We start from the raw sequence: 16,303 nt of genomic DNA, 5'->3' as shown, positions 1-16,303 counted from the left end.
TGAAGAGGTTATGAATCACTGATTGTAACAGACACAGAAATATTTAAAAAAATCGCACATTAGACCACCTTCCGAGGACAGAATCAGAAATAAAACATTAGATTAGTTTTAATATTTTCTATATTTAAATACTTCCTCATTTGTGTTCCAGATAAACGTTAGTGAATATAGCACAAACACACACACACACTTGAAGTAATTACATGTTCAACCTTGAATGTTTCCTCTAATTTTAATGGAAATATGTTTCCTTCATGATGACGAAAAACGTAAATGTTTCAGCAAAATGCACAAGCAAAAAAATAAGAAATATTTAATGCTGCAAAAAAATTGTATATAAATCACAGATTTCACTTCATTTCATATCACGTTATTAAGAGAAAAGTACTGATTATGGACTTTCAAGTTTTTGCGGTTTGTTTTCTTACGTTGATGATTGCGGTGAGTTTTTCGTATATAAGTTAGAACATAAGTGCTAGGATATTCATGATTTGCAATATTTATTTTCCAGAGTATTTTCAGTTTATTAAACTATTTAATCTATTTTGAATAAATTTCTTTAAAATGCTATGAAAGCATTTAAAAGTAATTTGATAGTTGAATTTTCAAACTTATACCATATTTTAAGTCAAATCAAATTTTAATTTTAAATACTCTCTCATCAAAGAAATATCCTCAAAACTTCATTTACCTGAAACGAATTCGGCTAAAAGTAAAGAATATGTTGCTCATTGCAAAAGCTTGAACATTTGCATATACAAAATGCTCAAGAGTGTATTTCGGATAGGCATGTTTGTAATGCCGTGCGTTGAATATGTTGAACATAGATGGCATTATGAAGTGTCATCTATTTCTTCCCCTTAACATGAGCATTACTACAAACATCGCGCAACCCTGTTTTTAATAGTTATTAATGCCCATTCATTTGATTTAACAATGGAAAATAATATATTTTCAAGATGTGTGTTCTACCTCAAACACTATCGAGCGAAACGGGTATAGAGGATAACGTTGAGCAGATGCGCCGTTTTTTCCATAAATATGATCATTTGATCACCGGATTGATACGGACATCTGAATATCAGTGATTAGCCTAGCGTATATAGACACAAAAAAGTTACGGCAAAATTTTCGAAATGAAATGAAGGTGACTAGTATACTCGAAAGTATGCTTTAGACGAGTACAAAATAGAAAAAAAATTTAGGCGACAGTGATATCTCACGCACTTTATTCATCAGACTTATCACAAAAGGATGGTTGTTTTTGTTTTTCGTTTTTTTTTGCTAAAAAACTGAACTAGAAATGATAGAGGTCAAGATCTGCTTTATGCGTTTTCATTAAATTCAACGGGTATCGTGTTGTGATGTCACTTAAGGAGGCCATTTCACATATTGCCATTTTATAGCATACCGACGCATGCGATATCTTTACCTTTTTTGCAGTATATCCAAAGGCAATAGAAGAAATGGCCTTCAGTGATGTCACAAGCTTCGTGCTGGGCCTTGTTCTGTAGGTGGTGTTGAGTGTGTTCGGTCCTATAATATCAGTATGTGTTAGTAGCGTCCAAGTGGCGCAGTGGTAAGATGATCGTCTTCCCCCATGAAGTTTACCGTTAGGGTCCACAGGTTTAAATCCGGAGAAGAACATCTAAGACAAGTTCTTTACCTACTGAACCTGGGGCGACCTCCGATATAGGTGGTGCCTTCATTTCCCACCCAACTCCACTGGCTGGACGTTGCCGTATTGTGATATGACCGAAGTTGGTGTGCGGTAAAATAGTATTGATTAGTAACATATGTGTGGAGATAGATTCGTAAGTCTGGGGAGGGATGATGCTGTCAGTTTATATATACACTAGACTAGTCGGCTCTGCCTTTGACGATGGGAGGGGGGGAGTTTTCCGCCCATGATATAAGTAAGGGGACAACTCCAGGTTGTAGTGTCACTAGGGATTTTTTTTTTTAACAAGGTTGCAATAAATGGAATAGTTTACCCCCGCGAATCGTGCATTCTAGCACAATTGATACGTTTAAAAAGAAATACTGTATTTATGAAGCTACCCATACTTAGATAAGACAACCATAATTTTTTATGTGCATGATATTTTATCTCATCATAAAAATCATCAGTTTTTATGAGTTTTATTTTAATGTGTATTAGTTTTTTCATGATAACTTATTTCGGGTAGATGTATTTTAGTATATTTGATATCCATATTTTCTATGCGCATATTTTTTTCAGCCACTGAGATGGCATTTCGCCTGTTTTGGGCTTTGTATTTGTATTATAAAACCCAAAAGGTGTTATTGAACTTATGGTCACAGCAGGATGTCTCCAAATAAATTGTAGATTTTTTTTTTTCTACAGTTCTAGTCAGGCAAATTTTTGCAAAGTCAGGGAATATTGAAGTGAACTTATGATTCGAAAGTAAAAATAGTTCGTTCGTTCAGTCAAATTTCTCTATGTTAAAAAAAATGTTATCCAATATTTCAAGAAATCTTTGATTTTTTTTTTTTTTTTTTTACTGTTTATTTCCAGTGTGAAGCGCACAGAGTTCCTTGCAAGAGTCAAAGTGACTGTGTTTCCAACGAATGCTGCTCTAAGAGGATTGCTGGGATACTAGGCTATTGCCGGGTAGTTGAGCCGCGAGGTGAGACACGAATTTAGAGATTCGCGAAAAATGTTCAGGAAATGGCATTAAAAAGTATATATATGAGCCGTGTATATTGAGCCGTGTAATTTCAGTACTAGGTAGATCCATTTTTTTTTTTCGATTTTCAGATTATGATATTTATATTTTTAGTTTGTCTATACAGATCTATCAGTAGGCGAAGTCATAACAATAAAAAAGTCACTATATGCTATTCATTTTGTGGTGAAGATAGCGGTTGATTGCAAAATCAGATAAGTAAAGAAATCATTTTCGAAAGCAGATAGATCAAGATACGCGTAGGCATTAGATAGATCCCATAGCCTGGTTGCAAAACCAGGTAGATGCCATATGTGTGCCCGAGTGGCGCAGTGGTAAAGATGCTCGTCTTCCACTATGAAGGTTACCATCAAGGTCCATGGGTTCGAGTCCGTGCATAGAAAATCAGAAACAAGTTTTTTACCTACCGAGCCTAAGGCGACCACCACTGGATGGAGCCTTCATTTCCCACCCAACTCCACTGGTTGGAAAATGGTATGACCGGAGTTGGTGTGCGGCAAAGTAGATAGATCCCATAGTAGCTTGGTTGCAAAACCAGATAGATCCCATAGTAGCTTGGTTGCAAAACCAGGTAGATCAAGATATGCACAGATAGATCCCATATTTTGGTTGCAAACCAGATAGATCAAAGCTATACGAGCTTATATCGGGCTAGGAACTTAAAATTTGTTAAATGGGAATTAATTATATCGGGGTATATATGATAGTAAAATTTTTCCTATGTAGGGGTTCGTTATATCGAGGTTGTATTTCAGAATTCGTCAAATAGGGGATAATTATAGGAGTAAAGGGGATGTGGGGAAAAATTCATTAAATCAGAGTTTATTACATCCGGTTCAGACTGTGGCTGCAGAAATGTGATGAATGTACGAATGTCGATTTTACGAACCTTCAATTCACAAACACGCTCTTTTTTACGAACTGTCCTCTCAGTAAAGAGTAAATTTCAATTCGTACGTACGTGTCTTAACAGAAAGTAGAGGAAGAGGAAGGTTTTGTAGAGAGAAAGTTCACCAATTTTTGTCGTGACCAACATGCAGGTATTTCTTGAACACGTGCCAGAAAGAGGGTTCGATTGTAGGCAGGGGTGACGATGAAGTGAAGATGCATTGACAACATAATTCACTCTGTGCATTACGATTGGATAAAGTGGTGGTTAGAGAAATAGTATGGTACATTAGCTCAGGGGTTCTCAACCTTTGCTCCGAGGAGCTGTAAGGGTTCCATGGGCCCTTCCCATTGGTTCCATGGATGCTCCAGGTAAATAAAATAAATCTGTAAATTCGAAGGATAATTTTTAAAAAGGGGGACCTACGGGACTTTGGCATAGAAGTTATAGACCAAAAGTTCGAGTCAAAAAAGTTTGAGAACCACTGTATCAACTTGTTGATAGAACCGTTTCTGAGTCAATCGAACGTTACTTCGGCCAACGGCTGTTTCGGGGATGATATCACTCTCCGCTATTTATAAGAAGGTTTTTAGCAGCTGGCTGATGCGAAGGTGTATCTAGGAAAGAAAGAAAATTCAGCTGTCCTTGTGAAGAATCGAACCCACATCCTCTCACTTGTCGGGTGAGTGCCATAGACTACTACAAGGTGCGTTCCATAAGTAGACCAAATTCATAAAAAATCATTTATTGGACATATTCGTACAATTAGTTAAAAATCTTCAAAATAGCACCCTCCTGCGTCGATACATTTATGGAGACGGTGTTTCCAGGCCTGAAAGGCGTCCTGGAAGGCCTTCTCTGGGAGGTCCTTTAGAGCCGATGTAAAATGAGCATGGATGTTTTCAATCGAGTCCCAATGTTTCCCTTTCAGGGCTCCTTTTAAGCGAGGAAACAAAACAAAGTCTGGGGGAGCCAGGTCAGGATTGTAGGGAGGCTGGGGAACCAGTGGGGTATGGGTCCTGGCCAGGAAATCGTTGACAAAGAAGGCGCTGTGGCTTAGCACGTTATCGTGATGAATTTTTCATGCGTCCTTGATGTCACTTCGGCCGCGCGCGACCCTCCTTTTCAGCCTTTTGAGCACTTCCAAGTAAAAAGCTGCGTTCGCAGTAGGTACAAATTCGTGGTGGACAATGCCTCTGACATGGACTTGCTCATGCGTGCCTTCTTGGGCCGGGACTACGATGGGGCGTGCCACTCTGAACTCTGCCTTTTTGTTTCCGGGTCGTATTAAAAAATCCATGACTCATCATCGGTGATAACTGGATTCAAAAAATTAGGATCCTTTTCACACATTTCCAAGAGTTCTTGACACCGAAGCACTCGCATGTCCTTTTGTTCATCGGTCAACACTTTTGGGACCAGTTTGGCGCACAACTTTTTCATGTTCAAATCTTCGGTTACAATGCAATAAACAGTTGTTTTCGTCATCTGCAGAGTGTCTGCTATTTATTGAAGACTCAACCGTCGGTCAGATTTGAAACAATCACGCACACGCGTCACATTTTCGTCGATTCGGGAGGTTGATGGACGTCCACTGCGGGGTTCGTCGGCGACATCCTCTCGGCCCTCCTTGCACGACTTGTGCCATCGGTGAACTTGTGATTTGGACAAGCTATCACTCCCAAAGGCCTGCTGAATTAATAGAAACGTTTCGGTGGCGGATTTCCCAAGTTTAACGCAAAATTTGATAGCGTAACGTTGCTCCATAGAACGATCCATCGCGCCGTGTTACATTAAGCTCAAAACGGGCTTCACAGAACGCACGTCCTGACTTTCCGGCAGCTCGGGGCCGACTGAGAATGGGTGCGTTGTGAAGCTAAAGCCTGGTTTTCCTAGAAGCAGAACTTCTGCGGCGTGAAAACGCTGATTGGTTAAAAACTTGAAATTCAGGTTTTTTTAACCAATCAGCGTTTTCACGCTGCTTGCGCTGTAGAAACCTGCTCCTAGGAAAACCCGGCTTTACACCCCCCCCTCCACCTAGCCCAGCAGGTTAGAGGGTGCTGCGGTGTATAGTCGCGTCTGGAAAAATTTGGTCGCATTATACTTATGGAACGTACCCTGTAGACTGCGATGAAGCAAACAAAAATAAGTGTTTTTTTTTTTTTTAAATCATTAATAAATGTGGAAAACTAACTCACTTTTCATTTCCTACACTTCATTTACGAACTCTCGATTTTTCGAACCAATTTACTCTCGATTCAACGATTGTCAGCTGTAGTACGATTTATCATGTGTACCAACGACGCTTTGCTGTTATGCAAAATCGCCGATAAAAGTGATAAATTCAGTGAAATTTATAAAACTTACCAAAATGTCGGTGATTTTTTGTTGGTTTTATCACATTTAACCAAACATAAAACTACACACAAACATACACAGTATATGTATCTCCCTATTTCTCTCCCTTAAAGTATTATCTTATTCTTTCATATCTATATAGGGGGCCGTTGCGATGTAAACCTCACCAAGGACACGGATGGTATTTACATACACCATTGCCCGTGCGCCGGTGGATTGCAATGTCTTGAACATAGGGTAAGGAAATTTTTTGATCAACCTTTTCGCCTCTTCATTGGTTCGGGAACGTGTCGCGAGCCACCAAGTGTTCTGAAAATATGCCGCAGGTCGCTTAAGTGGACAGCTTAGGTCAGGGATCTTCAACGCATGGACCACGGGTCACATTTTGTCCCTAGGAACTTTTGTCGTGGCCCGAGGATCACAATCAGAAAATGATTGAAAACATGCAGAAACGATTAATTCTAGAATTAGTGAAAAAATAATTTCTAATTTATGAAACAAATAATTTCTGATTAATGAAGCAATTAACTTCTAATTGATGCCTGGAATCATTTCTTATTAATGAAACAAATGATTTCTAATTGATGAAGGGAATACAATGTAATTGATGAAGGGAATACAATGTAATTGATGAAAGGGAACTAATGAAAAAAAATAGTTCTAGAATAAATGAAAAATAGTTCTAGAATAAATGAAAAATAATTCTAGAATAAATGAAAAAAAATAGTTCTAGAATAAATGAAAAAAAATAGTTCTAGAATAAATGAAAAAAAATAGTTCTAGAATAAATGAAAAAAAATAGTTCTAGAATAAATGAAAAATAATTCTAGAATAAATGAAAAATAATTCTAGAATAAATGAAAAATAATTCTAGAATAAATGAAAAAAATAATTTTGGAATTATATATATATAAGGAAAAAATAATTTCGGAATTATATATATATAAGGAAAAAATAATTTCGGAATTATATATATATAAGGAAAAAATAATTTCGGAATTATATATATATAAGGAAAAAATAATTTCGGAATTAAGGAAGAAATAATTTCGGAATTAAGGAAGAAATAATTTCGGAATTAAAGAAGAAATAATTTCGGACTTAAGGAAAAAAGTAGTTCTAGAATAAATGGTAAGAAATAATTTCGGAATTAATGAGAAAAAAATAATTTCGGAATTAATGAGAAAAAAATAATTTCGGAATTAATGGAAAAATAATTTCGGAATTAATGGAAAAATAATTTCGGAATTAATGGAAAAATAATTTCGGAATTAATGGAAAAATAATTTCGGATTTAATGGAAAAATAATTTCGGAATTAATGGAAAAATAATTTCGGAATTAATGGAAAAATAATTTCGGAATTAATGGAAAAATAATACTAGAATAAATGAAGGAAATAATTCTGGAACAAATTGATGAAAACTCAGAATTTTGAGACGAATAATTTCAGAATCAGGGGAAAAATGAATTAAAATCACTTATAAATAAAAAAAGGGAAATAATTTCGTATTTTTTCTGCTAGAACTTATTTCACAATGAATAAAAGAATAATAATTATTTCAAGATGTTTTGAGAAGGAAAATAATTTCACAGAATTACCAAAATAAGTAATTATAGAATGATTTAAAGTGATTTCAGATTAAAATTAATAGCAGAATTAATTAATTCAATCAGTAATTAATCAAAAACTTTCTTCAGAATTAGTGTTAAAAAATATTTTCAGAATAATCAAAACTGATAATTATTAAAAGGAATAATTTCACAGTAAATAAAATTCTTCAATTAATTTTTGTCCCTCTTCAACACTGAGTCTAATTGACGCCTATTAAAATGTCACTAAATTACATAAGTTGATGGCCCGCGGGGTTCTTGGAAAAATTTCAATTTTGTCCACCGAGTCTGAAATGTTGAAGATCCCTGCCTTAGGTGATCTGAAAGTATGCCGCGTTACACTTATGCCCGTGTTTCTGAACTTTTCTAAATCCAAGAACCAGTAAAATGTCTGAAAAAGTTTTACGGATCACTTGTGTCCCGTATTACGGGACGTTATTGTAGTTTTGACTGTCCCGTTTTTTCAACAACGCTTTTATTTGAATTTGTGATATTTAATAAAACTGTGGATACTCAGCGTTTTCATAATAGGGTATATAAATTATACCACTTTGACGTGCAGATGCGGGCCGATCTCCCCGTTCAAAAGTCTCACCACGGAGAGCGACAAGCCTACCACAGTCATACAATTACAGTCGAATCCCGTTACAACGAATACCGTTATAGCGAAAATCTCGTTTTAACGAACACTTTTCTAATACCCCAAATAGGAATACGTAGGAGAGAAATGCAAATACCTCCAATTCCTTTATAACGAAATTTCGATACAACGAAGTGATTTCTCCGGTCTCTTGGAGTTCGTTACAACGGGATTCGACGGCATTCAGTTATTACACTTCCCTCGTAGTTAGAGAAACTGATGACAGATGGCGGCACTACACATACGTTAGAGGTTCCATAGGAATAGTAACGTGGGAGTGTGTCTGGTATTTCGGTCACTACACATAATAAGCAAACTTCACGTCAGGTTCATTACACGTTCACGCACATTCCAACATGCACCAATTCGTTAGAAGTTCCGCAGATAAATGTGAACGAGGTGCGTGTGTGACTTAGTAGTAGTAATTGTATACAAATTATATGATAATTATGGCGAAAAACAGATATTTATTTCACGTATTTGTCAAGTTGTACTTTATGACTCCTTTCATTTGCTTTCAGCCGGGCAGCCATCATGGCCGTTGCACAGCTCCAAACAGTCTGTCTGCAACTACAGGGCCAGTCACAGGATAATGACTTCAAAGTGGCCAACCACAGAAATTAAAACCGTTACAACAAAATACTTCCTAGTTTCTTCAAATACCAACAATAAACCTTGATACAGCATCTCCGTGTACGGAATGTAATAAATGATATTCTACATGCAATTCTATTTCTTCTCTATTTCAATACGACTAAAACTATTTGTGGTCCACAGGTTTTTTCGGTACTTCTTTGGAAGAGTTCGTAGTTTATAGGACTTTTCCCTCGCAACGAGGAAGGTCCCTGGATGCTAGCTATTGCGTTTTTTCTATAGCTAATAAGTTCTGTTGAGGTCATATTCACAGGGGGGCCTTCCTGCGACCCTAAGGCCAGGTTTTCCTAGAAGCAGGTTTCTACAGCGCGTGCAACGTGAAAACTGATTGGTCAGAAAATAACCTGAATTTCAAGTTTTTAACCAATCAGCGTTTTCAGGCTGCACACGGCGCAGGTAACCTGCTCCTAGGAAAACCCGGCTTTAGGTGTTGTTACAACAATGAAGTGACAATTTTTTATGGTGTCGATCCCAGCTCGACATAGGATCGCAAAAGATTAACAAATCATGTACATTAGTTACTAATACATTACCAATATTGCATAATAAATATGCATCAAACTATCAAACGCTGAAGTGCTGTTCTAGAGACTGCTTCACAACGGGATTCGGAAAATAATTGTAATAATTATTATTATTGTAATTATTTGTTTAACTTATTTAACTTACTTGGCTTATATGTAATTAATTAATTGTTATTATTATAATCATTCAAGATATGTAGAGGTTAAACAAAAAGTAAGAGTTGACCTGTTCCTGGAATTCTCTAGCTACAACTATAATAGTTTGATGAATATCAGGTTTTTATTTTGCATATTATCTAAAGAAGGGGGTGCACAATCTCCACCCCGCGGGTCAAATCAATTGTTACGTGCCCTGCGCGACCAAGATAAATATCATCGTGCTTTTATTGTTCACTTTCACAACCCGGGCCCATCCCTCATGTCGTGGCATTATAATTCAATTGCTCTTCTATTTCTGTAATCCATCTACTATAGAGATTATGTAACATTTAGTTTAGCATGTGATGGAGAAGCAAAAAATATCTTTTTTTAGTTTATTTAAAATCGTTTTTATATTTTTTTTTATACCGTTCAAATCGTATGAACTAACTTATTTCATCAAGACGAAAACTTGGATACCCAATTTATAATAAATACACGAACAGGGTTTTCAAAAAGAGAGCCGCTGTATTTTAGGGTGATACGAGACATTATACAGTAAAACTTCGATATAACGTTGGCCATGTTTAACGTCAATTTTACTGAAAATTTTTCATTTCATAATGAACTCAAAAATTTATGAATTAAATGAAGAACTGAACAGTAAAACTAGGCGGAACCTGAGATTCAAAAGAGTATCTGAAACGAAATAAAACACTACAATTCCAACGTATGTGCTCTCTGGGTCGGAAATTCCTACAGCGTAACCGTTGCTTAAACTCGAGTGTTCTTGCTATAATTATCACTTTAAGGTTTAAAAATTTCAACTTTTAATTTTTCAAACCTTTTCAGTACGATTTTATCGTCACTCCTCTCTAGAATGATGATCAGTCAACCGGCTGTGATGTTTGTGGTGACAATATGCAAGACAAACAATTATAGCGATGAGTTTTTAAAATCTACAAAAATTAAGCGGATTCGATTAATAGTATTGATTTCGCTTTCCAAAGATTTGGTCTTCATAGGCGGAGATATACTTAAAAGGTTGGGGGGGGGGGAGAGGGGGCCACGATGATGATCTCAATTCATATACAGTATATGCATATGCATTAGATAAATCAGCTCTTGTAGTGTGGAGAGGAATATTTATTTTTTATTTAAAAATAAATTACATACGACTACAGGCTAATCGGAAGTCTAAATATTGATTTGACATCGACTTTACATGACTATGCAATATCGTGAAGACAAATACAGTAAAACCTCAATAAGGCGTCACCTCATGTTAACGAAAGACGGCTTGACGACTTAAGCGAAGTCGTCAAAGAGATATCCAGCAGACTGGGCTTAATGGTCTTCGTCTAATCTTAAAGCTGCCATTATAATCCCAAATATGTTAATTCTTGGTTCCACTTTCATCACTAACAGCAACTCTGTGTCCATCAAAATCAAAATGGGTAATAAAGAACTTGTGTTAGTGTCGGCTTATTCGTCTCCAAACCAACTGGTAGACATTGTGATTGCCGAATTCAACTCAATCGTTGCCTGTGCCAAAGACACTCCGCTACTCTTAGGGGCCGATGTCAACAGCCACCATACGGTGTTTGGATACAAGGATATTAATAATCGTGGAGTTAAAATGTTGGATTTCATCCAATCCCATAATCTAGTTATCTCAATGATGGGGGTATTACATACCAGTTCAAGGAGGCATCCAGAAGCCCTGACATTACTCTTTCTAGTCAACACCATGGATTGCACAATATCTGCTGGCACACAAAAGATGAGGTCTCCTTGAGTCCTCACAAACATATTTCTATCCAGATTATGCAAGATCGAACAACTACGCATAAATTAACCTTTTCTAACTCAAGAAGAAGAATAGAGAACTTTTCGAAACTATTTGAACAATCTTTACCAACAATCACGGGGGCAATTCGGTCAGCCAATAATGAAGACAAGGGATGAATAGGGGGATCATCTTTGCAGACACTCACGTGGTCAATCATTCGGTCACTCATATGGTCACTCACTTGAACATTATTAGGTCACTCATACGGTCACTTGCTTGGTCATTATTACTGTTACCCATATGGTCACTCACGTGATCATTATTACGGTCACTCATATGGTCACTCACGTGATCATTATTACGGTCACTCATGTGGTCACTCACTATATCACTCATAAGTGAAACGCACGGTCACTCACTTGGAAACAGAAATAAGCACTCACTCGGTCACTCATTCGGTCACCCATATGGTCAATCACTCAGTGTAACTCCCTTGGACACTCATACCTTCACTCACTTGGTCACTTATACAATCATTCATATGGTCATTCACTCGGTCACTCATTTGGTCACTCATACAATCATTCATATGGTCAATTACTCGGTCACTCGTACGGCCAACTATTTGGTTACTCATTTGGTCAATCACTCACTTGGACATACATACGGTCACTCACTCATACATGCAATTGCACACTCATAGATATTGTCACTCACGTGGTCAGTCATGCACTTATATGGTCGCTCACACAGTCAGTCACTCATACGTTCAGGGCAGGTGAAATATCAGGTGCGAAAATTCCGGGGGTGAGACGTCCCAGGCGCCAAATGTACCGGGGCGAAATGCCAGGGGTGAAATGTGACGGGGACGAAACGTTCCAGGGGTGAAATGTGACGGGGACGAAACGTTCCAGGGGCGAAAAGTCGGGGACGAAATGTCGGGGGCGAAATGTCGGGGGCGAAATTTCCGAATCCCCAAATAACTGATGCTGTCGTCTGAAGAACATAAATGCTGAACAGCGGTGACGACGTTAGTAGCGAAGATATTTCGACGACCAATCGCGAAAATTCTTTGTTGTGTCTAATCTTTTGAGAACACGAAATTTTACACTTTTCGCAAAAACTTATTTTTATTACGAATTATATATTATTATAATATATAATTAATTAATATATAATATATTTGAATATATATTGAATATTATTCAAATGTTCGAATAATATTTTTAGAAGGGGGAGTTATCTAGTGGTATTTGTATATTACTCAATAATTCGGTTTTGATCTTGATTTTATATAGAGTGAATGTCATAAGTATCTAAACTTTTGTGGTGCACTGTACTTATTAACATTTCATCCTAACTTTTGTTGTTTTGTTTTCGTATTTAAGACTATGCGAAACCCTTTTTCACGTTCAGCAAGGACTCTTCTCCTAAATTTTTGCACCAAAAGAAAAAGTTGTTGTTTTTTTTCTATAGGATGCATACATATTGAGGAATTTAAACGCTGCCCGAGCAAGTGTTGAATAATTCATCAGGCGTATGCCATTCAAACGTGATCACAACGTATAGAGAAGAAGCCTTATGTCTGGAGTGTAAACCGAGATTTTTGAGGTTTAAGCTCAGCATTACCGGGGCCTCACATGTAAAACAAATTGATTCTATTTGTGAATCTATTGATTCATCTGATCAATCAATCATGTTATTTGAGAATCATCAAATAATCTCTTCACTTTCTTGATGCAAAGATTTACATGCCCGGTCAGAACGTGAACTAACATAACAGATGCCCGAATCAATATTTTACATACCCGAAAGGTATTATTACTGGATGCACTTTTATATATAGTAAAAAAATTTAAAAAAAAACAAATTGATTTATTTTTTATAAAAAATATTGAAAGTGTATTAATTTTTTTCATTGCAAACTGAAATTTTTAAAGGAATAAGAAAATTCAAAGGAATGTATGTATATATATTCCTTTATATGATCACCAATTAAAAATCTATAATTAGTCCAACCGCTAATTATAATTTTTCGCTCTGCTGGCGTCGAAAAAAAAAGTCACCAAGTCCTAGTTAACCTCTCTTATCATTGCCAATTTACATTACTGGACCGTACTTGGGCCAGCGCAGTCCAAATCCTGATAAAATTCAAGGCAAAACGAAAATTCACTGATAAACACTGGAACAGCTTGGGGAAAACTTTTTCTGAGAACATTATAATGTGTCGAATTGTAAGGCAACGGATAAAATTACTTATCGGCTCAAAATCCTGAGCCTTGTACAGTTTAGTGCAGTGTTCTTCAACCTTTCCTCATTTGAGACCGTTGAAATTAAGTGAAAATTTTTGCAAATCAGCATTAGGAAGGAATAATTTGCGATCTGGCGAAAAAAAAATATCCGAAGGAAAACTTCTCTCTCCTAACCTTTTTACCTATTATATTTCATACCAGCTATAAAGCCGGCGCTGCCCGGACTTCAATTACTGGGAGGATTGAAAAAGTAGCAAACCATTATATAGGAATAAACTGTTATACATAATACTGGCAGCATCAAAGAAGTGACAAATAATTGTAAAAGTATGTGCATGTCTGAAACGAATTGTTGGAGAACCACAGTAATCAAAGTAAACATTCCGAAAGTGACTATTGAGACCCAAGAACCATTGTTACCCGACAGGTTTTCGCCTATTTCGGGCATATTTTCCCAGCTCTGATGAACTTTTAATGTAGCCTATCGTTCAATCCCGGTCTATTTTCGCATATGTATGCAAAATTTGGCGAATCAGTCTAAAATTGTAAATTTGTATAAAGAGCAAACATACATACTTTGACATTTACATATAAGATACGTTGCTATCGAGAAATCGCTTCAAGATTGGACTTCTGCTGTTCTGTCGAATAAAAGCAAAACTATGTCATAGTTCTTGAAACAAAATTATTGTTGGTTTTAAACTGATATGCAGCATAAATATTCACGATATATTGCGGTACAAAACTATATATTTTTTATTTTATACTGCATACTGGCACGAGTTTTATGCTCCGGTTATACACCGGTTACTTTTTTTTTTTTGGCGCTTACAAAAGTGATTCTACAAAGAACTCAAAACATAGTAACCGGTATTTTTAGCGCCTAAAATTTACACAGGTATGGATCATGGAAAATAATAAATTTAATTTTATACTGCATGTTGTTCATTTCATACTGCTTATTGGTTTTAAATAAAAAACCATTTCATTTTAAGTATCATATCAGATAGTTTAATTTTTATTCAATGGTCAGCACGTCCCATCACAAAGTATATTTCAAGCAATGTAATGTTTACGCGCGAAATTCGCTTATCAATACAAAAATTTCGGTACGCGAAAGCTAATACAATTCGAACTTATTCATCAATGTTCAGCACAACATAATTTATTCTTCCGACACATACAAATGTTCTTGTGTAATCTTAAAATTGAAAGAAAGTGTTACTGTTTTTTTTTTTTTACACGCCCGCGTCGGGCATGTTATCGAAAAAAATTACATGGCTGATCAACATTTTTACGTACCCCGGGCATGTCGGGCAATAAATCCGTTCCCGGTACGCTTCTGTGTACGGTTTACTATAAGATCTCTAAAAAGCTCGTCCATTTCAATTTTCAGGCATGTGGACGAAGTTATATGTCTGCGAGGTCACAATTCGTGTACTGAAGCATGCCTTTCAAAAGCGAATCAGATAAAATGACTCTTTTTACCGGACGAGGAATTTATTCATCGGAGTTGACTGTATATCGGGGGGGAATGCCTTTTTTTAAACCTAAGGCTGGGCACACACCTGTTAGACAAGATGGTCTTAGACAAGCTTGATCATGGTTGCTCACCTTGATTTGTATGGCTCAACATTTCAATTTGTATGACGAACTGGCTTGCGTTGAGCCATAATGCGCGTTGTTCGATTACCATACAAATCCACTACTTCACCGCACACCAACTCCGGTCATATATCACCATACGGCAATTTTCAAACCAATAGAGTTGGATGGGGAACGAAGGCACCATCCATCAGTGGTCATCCCATGCTCGGTAGGGGAAGAACTTGTTTTTGATGTCATTGCCGGATTCGAACCCGTGGACGTCGACAGTAACCTTCGTAGTGGAAAACGAGCGTCTTATCACATATATCATATATTACCACACATACCACATATATCATATATTACCACACATACCACATATATCATATATTACCACACATACCACATATATCATATATTACCACACATACCACATATATCATATATTACCACACATACCACATATAGCGCATATACAAATCAACTGGACTAACAATCATTAAGCTTATTTAAAGCTGTCTTGTATAACCAGTGCGCGATGAGCTTAACTTTGCATTCATGGAAATTCATTCATGCATGTGTTCAGATGCTTCCATCTGTCTTCTAAAGACGAGACTGGCACTGAATGGATGGATATTCTTATTATTGCAATTTTAATGTTCTAAGTGCTGCGGTCTATCTTTTTCCCTTTTTTTTTTTTCAAAAAAGTGGGAACCCACAGATGACCAGCTTCATCTGACTACCGCTAGGCTGCCTGAAAGGATCGCACACGAAAAATCGTGAAGTAAATCTATCACGATACCCACACAACTACACAACCGCTTCTTCTAAACCGAGCAAAACCTCTATCCATTGCCAGTGGGCACTTTCCTACCATTTTACTCATCCTTTCAGGGATAAGTGCATTATGCCAGAAACGTATATGTACCTTAAGGTCTTCGTGCGTATCTAATATTGTGTGTGAAGTTAATGCTCCCATCTATATTTCAATTATGAGTGAATTGTAATAATCGAATATTTGTAGCGTTGTAGGATCTGTTGCGAAACTTTGGCCCTCCTCACACGGAGATCCCGGATCGATCTCGGGTATTCCGAAGACGAAAACAGTGGTCGACGGAACGACTCAGGTTGGCGTTTTCCCTCAC

General features: G+C 36.8%; 1 protein-coding gene across 1 annotated transcript; it reads left to right on the top strand.

The window, feature by feature from the left end:
* Positions 1–359: 359 nt before the first annotated feature.
* On the top strand, positions 360–8,985 carry LOC149089799 (uncharacterized). Its single transcript, XM_089235387.1, has 4 exons — positions 360–441; positions 2,540–2,651; positions 6,101–6,195; positions 8,733–8,985. The coding sequence occupies exons 1-4, from the start codon at positions 394–396 to the stop codon at positions 8,802–8,804; spliced, it is 327 nt and encodes a 108-aa protein (XP_089091513.1). The 5' UTR covers positions 360–393; the 3' UTR covers positions 8,805–8,985.
* The last annotated feature ends 7,318 nt before the right edge of the window (positions 8,986–16,303 follow it).

The sequence above is a fragment of the Pholcus phalangioides genome, unplaced genomic scaffold (genome assembly GCF_987345545.1).
Source record: "Pholcus phalangioides strain wild (caught in Gottingen) unplaced genomic scaffold, Ppha-v1.0 ptg000001l_1, whole genome shotgun sequence".
Lineage (NCBI taxonomy): Eukaryota > Metazoa > Arthropoda > Arachnida > Araneae > Pholcidae > Pholcus > Pholcus phalangioides.
This window is presented reverse-complemented; position numbering and strand designations above follow the sequence as displayed.